Genomic DNA, 12,197 nt, shown 5'->3' with positions numbered 1-12,197 from the left:
GAACAATGGACAATAAGGTCATTTGTTTGATGCCTTTTTAATGTGTTTGCATTATCTGTGTTTTTGCATTATCCATGGAAGGACAGTCTGCTATTACCCTGGATAATCGATAGGCCAGTGTAATAGGACTGTACTTGCAACAGTGTTCCAGCCAATTAAGATGAAAAGGTTGATAGAATAGATCTTTAATCTGGTCCTCCTTTTCTTATTGATCCTATGCTTAATTTAACAAAGCTGCATTGATATTCATTAAGGGCAATTAACATTGAGCCCATGAAAGCAGTAAACTAATTAGAATGCACAATGTAGTGAAACTCTTCGAATTAAACCATGGATTAGACATGTGTTTCGTCCTTTGATCTTAATCTATAGTAAGTAACAGCCAAGTACTGAAATCTTTGTATCTAGTGGTGAAAGGTTATCAGAGGCAGCTGCCTCTGCACTTAATGCATAACTCAACCTTCCTAATATTTTCTCACTAATATGATGATTGAATAAACTGCTTCTCACAGAAATGGGATGTTTGGTTCTTGCCAGCATCAAGTACCCATTTCCACTCCTTCTGTACCTCTGGGTCTCTCTGTTCAGGGCCCTTCACTGTGTATAATCTCCCATGGTTGAACTTCCCAGTTGGGTGGTTCCCTTAGGTTAGAAAATGCAGGGATGGGTCCTCTACATCTAGCCTAGAAAGGGACTACATTGCACAACCAGTTCAAAGAAATGCCCATCAGATTTATTATCACTGACTTAGATGACGTGAAATTTGTTATTATTTTGCAGCAGCAGTACAGTGCAGAGACATAAAATTACAATAAATTACAAAAAAATAAATAGTGCAAAAAGAAAGGATAATGGGCTAGTGTTCAGAAATTTACTGGCAGAGGGAAAGAAGCTGTTTCTGAATTGCTGAGGGTCTTCAGTCCTCTGTGGCAGTACTGAGAAGAGAGCATATCCCAGATTGTCAGGGTGCTCAGTGATGGATATGAACTTCTTGAGGCACAGGTATCCCCGATGGTGGAAAGGGTTGTGTCTACCATGAAGCTGGCTGAGTCTATATCCCTCTGCACCCGCTTGCAATCCTGTTCATTTGATCCTCCGTACCAGGCTGCGATGTAACCAGTCAGAGTGCTCTCAATTTTATCCCAGTCTTTGTGACATTCCATATATCCTCAAACGCCTACTAAAGCAGAGCTGCAGTTGTCCCTTCATTGTGATTGCAGCAATGTATTGATCCCAGGGTATTCCTTGGGGATATTGATGCCTAGAAACCTGAAGATGTTTATTTACCCTTTCAACCACTGATCCCTCAATGACAACGTGTGTGTGTTGTCCTGACTTCCCTTTCCTGAAGTCTCTAATCAATTCCTTGGTCTTGCTAATGTAGAGAGTGAGGTTGTTATTGTGACATCAGCCAATAAATCTCACGCCTGCATGCCTCCTCATCAGCATTTGAGATTCAACCAACAACAGTAGTGTCAATATTGAATTCCACCTGTGCTCCTGTTTTTAAACATAATGCACAATCCTTTGATTTCTCAGGTGAAACAGTTCCTTAGTTAATTTATATTCCTGTTAATTGCCTAGCTCTCCAGGAAGAGTGTACATTGCTTAATGAGGCATGAAGCCAGAGATTTAAATTATGGCAAAAAGCCAGTTGTAGTTATCCCTTCCTCGCTCGTGTCATTAAGAAGCTGTGCATTTTCCTTCCTCTGAAGATAGAATGATTTATCAAGCTGCAGAGTGCAGTGTATCACCGCTGAGTTTTCTCTATTGCTCAGTTCCTAACTTTAACAGTATTGAAATGATGTGTTGGAACTTGGAACTCGTACAGAGATGAGAAATAAACATTAAGCTTATCCACAAGCTGCTGCCTGTGTCCTGCCTTGTCCCAAGTGCAAATAGTCAGGCTATTCAGGAGAATATCTTCATCGAGAATGGATTCGTACTGCATGGGAACAGACCCTTTGGCCCATCATGCCCATTCTGTTCAACAGGACAGGATTATATGCACACCATTATGGTCTTCTGTGCCTTGGTGATTCAGGTCTGCTATGACGTGAAGTTTATTGTTTTGCACAACAGTACAGTGCAAAAGCATCAAATTACTATAAATTTAAAAGAAACAGTGCGAAAGCAAAGGAATAAAGGACCATTCAGAAATCTGATGGTGAGGCGAGGAAGCTGTTCCTCTATTGCTTTCTGGCTCCCTTAACTCCTCCCCAGTGGTAGCAATGAGAAGAGGGCATGCCCTGGGTGGCGAGGGCCCTCACTGATGGATGCCACTTTCTTGAGGCACCACCTCTTGAAGATGGTGAGTCTACATCCCTCTGCAGCCTCCTTGGATCCTGTGCTTCAGAGCTTCTAGACCCCTAATAGCTTTGAGGTGCAGAGCGATCTTGCACTCCAGGTGATAGTTTACTGAAAGTGGCTACGCAGGTGGATAAGGTGGCAAAGAGGGTAACTGGTGGACTCAGGAGAAGTGTAAAGTGACCGGCATGTTACGCCAGGCAGGAGAGAGGAGCAGGGATGGAATTGAGAGACGGAGACAGGTGGATAACAGAGAGGGAGAGGGAAAATTGTCTGAGATTGGGGGGACACGAGGAAATCTGCAGATGCTGGAATTTCAAGCAACACACATAAAAGTTGCTGGTGAATGCTGCAGGCCAGGCAGCATCTATGTCGACTGTACCTCTTCCTAGAGATGTTGCGTTCACCAGCAACTTTTATGACATTGAGGGGAGTTGTGTTTTGTGGAGGGGAGACGACTGCTGGAAGGAGATGAACAGCAATACAAAGTTTTTCTCTTTCTTTCTCTCTCTCCCTCTCTCTCTCTCTCGTTAACACTCTCTCATTATCTCTCTCTCTAGTTAACATTCTCACTCTCTCTCACTCTCTCGTTAACACTCTCATTAACTCTCTCACTGTCTCTCACACTCTCTCTCACTCACTCTCTCTCTAACTCTCTGTCTCTCATTAACTCTGTCACCATCCCAGCATCTGCCATCCTTTGTGTTGCAGGTTTCAATGCCGGGCCACACTGGGGATATGGGTCGTCTCACCTATTGTTTAGGGGACTGACTGAATGGGACAGCTGGGAACATCACTCATCCTCCTCCCCCTCCCGTCTCACCTGTGGTTGCAATTAAATGTCTACCTCTCTTCTCCCCTCCACTGCAGGTTCGTGCTCAGGGACGGCAGCGGTAACTGGCTGGCCAAGCAGATCCGCAAGCACCGACCCAAGGACGGGCCGATGGAGCCATCCAGTGCACACCGCTGGTGCACCCTGCACACAGAGTTCATCTGGTATGACCCCGGGCTCAGCCCCCGGCCGCCAGCCATTCACGGCAGCCCGAGGTTGCACGTCTTCCCTAACTGGGGGGTGGTCACCTACGGTGGGGGGCTGGAGCAGGAGCCGGGCCACACCTTTGTCTCCTTCAAGTCGGGCAAGCTGGGTGGGCGGGCCGTCTACGAGATGGTGCATGGTGCTGGCAGCTGGGGTGGCAGCAGGGGCCGGCCATACTCGTGGATCGACGGTTGGAAGAGCTTCAACCCGGGCCACGAGCACCCGGACCAGAACTCCTTCACCTTTGCGCCAGGCGGCCGCCCCTTCGTATCTGAGGCACTGTACGGCCCCAAGCACAGCTATCTCAACAATGTGCTGGTGTTTGGGCCCTCACCCAGCAGCCACTGCAATTGGCCCTGGGAGGGCCAGCTGGGTGAGTGCGGCCAATGGCTGGACTGGACGGCGGGCGAGGCCGGCGGCTCGGCCGGTGAGGTGGTCACTGCCTCGCATCACGGCAGCATGGTCTTCACAAGCGGCGAGGCAGCACTGGCCTACTCGTCCGCCATGGGGCTGCGCAGCGTCTACAGAGCGCTGATGCTTCTCAATGCCGAGACACTGCTGGTGGTGGATCACCTAGAGCGGCAGCCCGGCTCCCCGCTACGCCACGCCAGCGCTTTCTTCCACAACCTCGACCTCGACTTCCGCTACGTGCCATGGCGGTCCCAGGAGGGCCTCCACGGCGCCCTGCTCGATGTCTGGGACGCCCAGTACAAAGTGGTGTGGTTCAGCGCTGCAGGCGACAGCCCCGAGGCCCAGATCCAGGAAGCCGAGCAGGCGGCCGAGTTCAAAAAGCGCTGGACCCAGTTCATCAATGTGACGTTTGCGTTGCGGGGGCCCGTCACCCGCATGGCGTTCCTGTTCCACGGCCCATCCGTCCGGGTCAGTGACTGCCGCTTCCTCGAGGACGCCAGCACCGGCCTCAAAGTGGCTCTCACCATCAATGACACGCCTGTGGTGGTGTGGCTGGCCACCCGGCACGACGACCCCAGCTCCCGCTTCTCCTACCTCGGCTTCGGTGGCTATGCCAAAGTGGAGGAGCCACACCAGGTCACCCGCTTTGGCCTTGGCACTGTCTCAGTAGTGGCCCAGACCCCATCCCTGTCCCGCTCCTACCGGGGCCCCACGGCTAAGGTGGTGGCAGTGGCGGCAGCGGCAGCTGGCATGCCTTGTCTGGCCTTGGGCCTAGCAGCTGCCCGCTCTCGCCTCTCGCTCTCTTTCGGCCGCCTACTGCGGCTGGCCATGCTGGCAGCTATCAGCCTGTGGCTGGCTGAGCTGGCCGCCCTCTGGGCCGCCTGCCGCCTTCCCCTCTGCAGTGGCGGCGGGGGAGAAGGGGAGCCGGTGCCTGCTTCTCCCTCCCTGCAATGGGACCAGGCACTGGGAAGAATGCCCCCACTGGTGATCACCTCCCTCCCCGGATCCGGTGCCGAGATCCTGCGGCACCTCTTTTCCGACGTTGCTGATTTCCTCTATGTCCGGCTGCCCACCGAGCAGGCCGGGGTGACCGAGGCCGAGTTCGACCTTGATCCACTCACCGATGCTTGCGAGTGGACGGCCGCCGACGCCCAGCAGGGCCGCTACCGACTGGCCCAGGGGTGGCTTCAGTCCCTGGTGCACGGCACCAAGCTGCACCTGCAGAACCTGCCGCTGCACCCCAGGGTCAGGGGGAGCTCACAGAAGAAACAGAAGCACAGGAGGAGGGTCTCCCTGGGTGGTGAGGCAATGGAGGGGAATACAGAGTATCTGGGGCGGCTTCAGAGGCACCTGGACACCCACCCCAACGCCCGTGTGGTGCTCAGTCTGAGCAGCGGCGCCTGGACCCTCAAGATGCCCTTCGTGCATGGCGTGCTGGGGGCCCCGACCCGGCTGATGCTGGTAGTGAGGGATCCTCGAGCCTGGGTCCAATCCTTGCTCTCCCATGCCCAGCCCGGCCTCTCCTCACTGGGGGATGTGCCCGGGCGCCTGGCTGCCCTCTTTGGGGAGGACGTGGGCGAGGGGTGTGGCTCCGCGGCCTTCGAGTACAAATCCCTCCAGCGGCAGTTTGCTGACCCAACCAAGAGTGCGGTGGCCCTCCTGGCTCACCTCTGGCTTGCCAACATCAAGGCGGCAATGAGGATCAACGGGAAGCTACCGTCAGAGAACTACCAGCTGCTGAAGTTTGAAGATGTTGTCACCCTTCCTCGAGAGACAGCCGAGAAGGTTTATGCCTTCCTGGGCTTTCCTTTGCCCCCTGCCGTACTCAACAGGATGCTGTTTGCTACCTCCACAAACCTGCTCCACCTTCCATTCGAGGGCGACCTTGCACCTGGCAACCTCCACACCTGGAGGGAAACGATGTCCCTGCAGGATATCAAGACTATCGAGGACATCTGCTGGTCAGTGATGAGTCAGTTGGGCTATTCGAGGTTTACCAGTTGAAAGCTGAACTGTCTGGAGTTGCAACTACGATGCAGGCAGATTGAACAAAGAATAAATTGCACAGTGCAGTCCCAGGAGCTCTTATGTGGTTTCACCTGAAGGGTGTGTGCGAGAGATGGAGGTTGAAACCTGAGAGGGACATTTAAAACTTGAGAGAGACAGTTCACTTCTAACTCCAGAGTCCACGTGGTACTCGGTCTAAGCAGTGGTGGTTGGGCTCTCGAGTTTCCCTTCAGACAGTGAGTTCTTTGAGGCTGGTGGATGTGGTGAAGGGACCCACACACAAAGTTCTATTCATGTCAGTTCAACAGTAAGCTTGGTGATTCAGAAACATTTCCCAGCATTCAGCCACAGGCCTCAAGATAAAACTCTCAAATGTTTCAGATTGGGCCAGTCAGAGAGATTGCAGTCTGCCACTGCAGAAATCATTGATGCAGAGATGCATTGGTGATGAAAGGAGATTGGCTTTCCGTGGGACCTTGGTGGAGGTGGTGCTGAGTACTTGGTAAGCACTAGTATCACGGAGATCATTCATGAGTATGGATTTGTCAGGCTGTCTCAGGGAAATCCCAACCGTTGTCTGCATGTGTAGAATGGCGACGATCTGACCCGGAACTCACAACATCCTGTGATTCAGTCTGAAGAGGCACTGCCTCACGGCTCCAGTGATCCAGATTCTAAGCTGACTTCCAACATGCTCCGTGTAGAGCTTGCACATTCTCTCTGTGACCCTACAGGTTTCCCCCAAGTACACCTGTTTTCTCCCGTATCCCAGGTTGGTAGGTGATTTGGCCACTGGAAATTGCGTTTCATGTGCAGCCGAGTGGTAGAATCTTGGGAGAAGCTAATGAGAAAGTGGAGAGAATAAAAAAATCGGGATTGGCATGGGACTAATTTGGGGAGAGTTGATGGAACTATGGAGACAATAGGTTACAGGGAATGTTAGTGGAGAATGGGATTGCTTTGTTAGCCGGTATAGACACAGCTGGCTGAAGTAGCTTCCTTCTGTGTTGTAAAAAAATAATATGGCAATGAAACGTGGAGATCTGAGACTCAAACTGCAGTTGATGGGATCCTTGTGTTAACTCCATAATTTGAATTCCAACTTTCCTTTGGAAATGGATTTTGGGAATGCTTGGATTTGGGAAGGTTGTTGGTAAGTTATGAAGGTTACCATGTGCAAGGGAGCAATCTTTGGGTCAGTTTTAATGCCATTGCCCAAGGTGTGTTGGGAAAGTTGCCAGTCTGAGTGTCTGGCCAGCAGACAGAAAGGGCTTCGGGTTGGGTAACCAGCCCCTTCCACATTTGAAATATGTGCCCACTCTCCATTAACTTAACATTAACAATACCAGGCACAGGTACTGTACAGATCAGTACTCTCCCATACCCCATCTGCCTATCTCCCCTCCTCACCTGGATCAACCTATTGCTCCTGCTCCGCCCCTTTCCCCATCTCTTGTTAACGGCTATCTGTCCTTTATCTTTCTGTCCAGATGAAGAGTCTCGACCCGAAACATCAATTATCCGTTTCCCTCCACAGGTACTGACTGACTTGTTGAGTTCCTCCAACAGTTTGTCTGTAGAATGGATAAGGGAGCTAGTACAGGCAGAAAAGGCCAAATGGCTTCTATCCATACCGAAATGTGTTTCTCTCTGGTAAATATGAACATATCAATGACAGCAAATCCCATTCGTGGAGACACAAGGGGGAAAAGGTATAATTTGATTTGTTACGTACCCCGTAACTGGGTTGCCAAACCAGCAGAAATGAACCACTTAGTTGGAGTCTGGATTACTGGAACTAAGAAAGTTTTATTAAAGAAATAAGCAACACAGTACTTTAATCAAAAGGATATAAATGCAACAGTTTAGCAATGATAAAACACACATGTACACAGAACTAGGATAATAGGATCAATCAAGCTCTATCACAGTCTAGGGCTAAATGATCAGTTTCAAGTGATGCAAAGTTCAGTTCAATTTAGTTCAGTTCAGTTTGCAGTAATCGCTGTTGTGCTGTTGGGCGGGGAGGAGAGAGAGAGAACGAATGAATATGCAAATCGGATTCCAAACAGACCTTTGATATTCCTCGCAGTTAGCTTTTGGGCGAGCCCTTTGTAATGACTTCTGAGGTCACTGACTGTGACCCCTCCGTTCCCGATATGATCGTTCTTCTGCGGTGAACCCAGCACCCAGGCAAGGGCGGACACACACGCCAGGTTCCCGCCCGACCGTGTCTTTCTACCCTGTGCGTCTATGGCTGGTCCCGCGACCAGACCTCCAAAACTCCCAACTTGTGGGGGCACACCGCTTCCAGGGTCTCGTTACCTCGTGGTGTCGTGTGTCTGTTGCCTTAGCGAACCTGTCCCTTTTTATCCCCCTGCTGGGGTATCGCCTGTCCATCAGACTTCAAACAGTTCAGGGTTCAAAGCCACCGGTCTCTGACAATACTTGGAACCGTGTCTCCTTTTGGTAATCTCTCTCGTCTCTCTCTTATTAGCACCTTGCATGTTCCCCCATTGTCCTCTTATCGGCATCAATCTTCTGATAACTGGTTCTTTTGTCACAGATTACAAAGATAATTGGAAGGACTAGCCATATTTTCTATGTGAAAAGGGTGGGAGAGGCTGGTGGCCTCCTTGCTGAGTGCTTGATTTTCTGTTGAGGTAATATATTTGGAAAAATTGAGTGAAGAATTGGGCAATCTTCCAGCAGCCCATCCTTCTGTGAAGCACTCCTCCAGCTGTTTGACTTTCCATTGCAGGAGTCTGGAGTGATTGGTGGTCTGTCCATAATGAATGTTTTACAACCCAAGCATTATTGTATGGCAAAGAAATTACAGTTCCCTTCTTGGACCAAAGAGCCTGTTCTATTTTCTATAAACCAAGAACGAATCTCACAGTCCCTGGACGACAATTATTCTGCAGTTTATCAATAATTATTATCACTTTGCTGTTTGTAAATGCTTGCTGTGTGTAGATCAAGTCATACTGTACAGAAACGGGCCCTTTATCCATGCTGACCTTTGCATCTGTGCCAATCCCATTTACCTGCATTAGGTCCATACCCTCTATACATTATAAACACAAAGAAGTCTGCAAATGCTAGAAATCCAAAGCAACACACACAAGTTGCTGGAGGAACTCAGCAGGTCAGGCAGCATCAATGGAAAAGAGTGAACAGTCAATGTTTCGGGCCGAGACCCTTCTTCAGGACTAGAAAGGAAGGGGAATGACGCCAGAATAAAAAGGTGAGGGTGGTGGGGTGAATGAAGGATAGCTAGAAGGTGGGTAGAATAGATAAGGGGCTGGAGAGGAAGGAATCTAATTGGAGAGGAGCGTGGACCATGGGAGAAAGGAAAAGAGAAGGGAATCCAGGAAGAAGTGATAGGCAGGTGAGAAGAAGTAAGAGGTCAAAGTGGGGAATAAAAGAAGAGGGGACTTCTGCTTTTGGCAGATGGAGTGGAGGTGCTCAACGAAGTTGTCCCCTAGATTATGATGCGTCTCACCAGTGTAGAGGAGCACCAGACACACTAGACAACCACTGTATGTTCACAAGTGAAGTGTTGCCTCACTTGGAAGGACTATTTGGGTGCTTGAATGGAGGGGAAGGAAGAGGTGAATGGGTTGTTGTAGCACTTTGGCTGCTTGCAGGGGTAAGTGCCTAGAGGGAGATTAGTGGGGAGGGATCAATGGACAAGGGAATCATGTAGTGGGGAGGTAAAGATGTGCTTGGTGGTAGGATCCCTTTGGAGGTGGCAGAATTTACGGAGGATGATGTGTTGGATGCGGAGGCTCATAGGGTGGTAGCTATGAACAAGAGGAACTCCTACTGTCAAGGTTGGGGGAAGGTGGGGTGAGTGCAGATGTTCAGAAAATGGAGGAGATGTGGGTGAGGGCAGCAACTGTGCTGGAGGAAGGGAAACCCCATTCTTTGAAGAAAGAGGACACTTCTGATGCCCTGGAAAGGAAAGTCAGATCCTAGGAACAGATACGGTGGAGATGGAAGAACTATGAAAAGGTAATAGAATTTTTACAGGAGACACAGTGAGAGGAGGTATAGTCATGATAACTGTGGGAATCAGTAGGTTTATAAAAGATATTGTTTGGCAGTTTGTCTCCAGAGATGGAGAGAGAGAGATTGAGAAAGGGGAAGAAGGTGTCAGAAATGGATCAGGTGAATTTAAGGGCAGGGTGGACGTTGGAGGCAAAGTTGATGAAATTGATGAGCTTAGCATATGTGCATGAAGCAGCAGCAATGCAGTCATCAATGTAGCTGAGGAAGAGTTGGGGAGCATTACTGTAGAAGGCTTGGAACATGGACTGTTCTACGTAGCCAACAAAGGGATAGGGATAGCTGGGGCCCATGCGGTGCCCATGGCTACCCCTCGAGTTTGGAGAAAGTGGGAGTATACATTGGCTGTCATCTTTACTGTATCACAGTGGTGATTCCATCTCATTTGCTGCAAAGCCCCTTGGGATAACTTGACTTTGTAAAAGGTGCTAGGGAAATGCAAGATTTTACTTTTGGAGCTCACTGCTGTGGTTTCCACTAACTGGGACAAATCAATTGTGAAATCTGCTTATTGTTTCTCTGTTCTCTTTCAGATGGTACCCTGTCTGATTAAGCATGAATGACACTTTAAGTACCCTTCTGGGCCTTGGCCTTCGATTCTTTCACTCTTTAGTTAGTGGATGGGTAGGGAGATGGCTCTCATGAATAGATTATTCCATGATCGCTGCTAAATAAATTGGGGAAATGTTCTAAAATGTCCTTCCTTTTTGTAATGAGTGTGGTATAAACTGGAGCTCACCGTGAGGCTGGTAGAAAGAGAATTAGTGCCTGGTTTATTTTGAATTATGTGTTCAGATTCAGCTTGGGAAAGTGGGATGCTGTCTCAGTATTTTATAAATAAAACTCGGTTGAATAGTCCGTGTGTCTCGGTTCTAGTACTTCAGAATAAATAAATATGTTCAAAGGAAATGGGGAGGTAAAACCCTTCATTCAAACTTACGAGGGGTATACATAGGATGAATGCAGGCATTTATCTCCTCAGGTTGGGCGAGACTAGAGGTCATAGGTTTAGGGAGAATGGTGGAATATTTAAGGGGAATTGAGGAGAAACTTGTTCACTGTAAGGATGTGCAACGAGCAACCATCCAAAGTATATACAGGTTCAATTGTAACATTTAAGAGAATTTTGATTAGGGACATGGATGGGAGGCATTTGGAGGGATATGGTCCATTGCAGGTAGGTGAGACTATACAGAAGATCAGGTCAGCATGCACTAGATGGGTGAAGACCAATTTCTGTGCTGAAAACTCTATGACCGTGACTCTAAAGCCCACATCAATAGTAATGAGAAGAAATATCCAACTCAGACAGGAGTGTGATTGCTTGGTGCCAAGGATTAACCAGTTAACCATGGGTTTCAGAGCAAAGTTGGATGAACTTTTAGGCCTTTGATGCGATTGTTCCTTTAAATGGTGTGATGGGCCATATGGATTCTCTCCAAATCCTGCATGTTGTAATAAATGATCACATTTTTCAATGGTTGTGATTCATAAACCGTCAGATTTGAAGGTTTAGATTTTTTTTTCAGATTACATCAGCAATGTTCCTAAATTATTGGGAAATGTTACAGTGATTAATCTGACATTGCAAACAGCACTTGCTGGCCATTGGATTAACAAAGTATGTGGCAGATTAGAATCGTAGAAATGTGAATTTAAAAGCTCCCTGATTACAGATACTGGCGAGGCTGCCATGTGTAGCCAGAGAGTGGTTAATAATTGATGCCTCTGTGAGAGGAAGCCTGCATTTCTTATCTAAATAGCTCTCGTGGAGTTGGGATGAAGATGGTGCATATTGCATAAAGAATGTTTTTGTGGAGGAAATAGGACTGAACAATGTGGCTCTTGCTTCTTTATACATGATAGATTTCAAGCATCCTTGCACTAATGTGTTGGACACTGTGATCTGGTTCGATTTTCTTGTTCATGTTCTGATTCATTGTGATGTACAGAGCCTTTTTCTCTCCACATCTTGAGGATTATATTAAAGAATATTAATAAAAATAACAATCATTTGAACCTTTTTGGTATTGCTTATTGAGTACAAAATAACATGCTTCCATGGATGACCTGTTGAATGTGAGATACGATTATCTGTTTTTTCAGATGGAGGCAGAAGATCCTGCACAAGCAATGGGATTATTTGTTATGGACCATCTAGAAATACAACACAGAAAATGGCTCTTCTGCCCACTGAGTCTGTGATAGCTGTCAACTACTCGTAGAAATCAGGCACACATTTTGTTCTCCCCACATTCCCATTAGCGAATAATTTATACTTTATCCTACTAACTTGTAAGTTATTCGCTAATGTGTACATGCATGGTGGAACCGAGAGGGGTTGATGGGAATGTGGGGAGAACAA

The 12,197-nt window shown here is 48.3% G+C and overlaps 1 protein-coding gene across 1 annotated transcript in view; it reads left to right on the top strand.

The window, feature by feature from the left end:
• Nucleotides 1-11,829, top strand: part of LOC134352530 (dermatan-sulfate epimerase-like protein) — a 46,447-nt gene extending 34,618 nt beyond the window's left edge. The window contains exon 3 of the mRNA XM_063059796.1: nt 3,178-11,829. Within this exon, the coding sequence (XP_062915866.1) occupies nt 3,178-5,758 (2,581 nt within the window). The 3' untranslated portion in view covers nt 5,759-11,829. The remainder of the gene's footprint in view (nt 1-3,177) is intronic.
• The last annotated feature ends 368 nt before the right edge of the window (nt 11,830-12,197 follow it).

The sequence above is a fragment of the Mobula hypostoma genome, chromosome 1 (genome assembly GCF_963921235.1).
Source record: "Mobula hypostoma chromosome 1, sMobHyp1.1, whole genome shotgun sequence".
NCBI lineage: Eukaryota > Metazoa > Chordata > Chondrichthyes > Myliobatiformes > Myliobatidae > Mobula > Mobula hypostoma.
The sequence above is the reverse complement of the archived record's forward strand: the minus strand, read 5'-3'. Positions and strand labels throughout refer to the sequence as shown.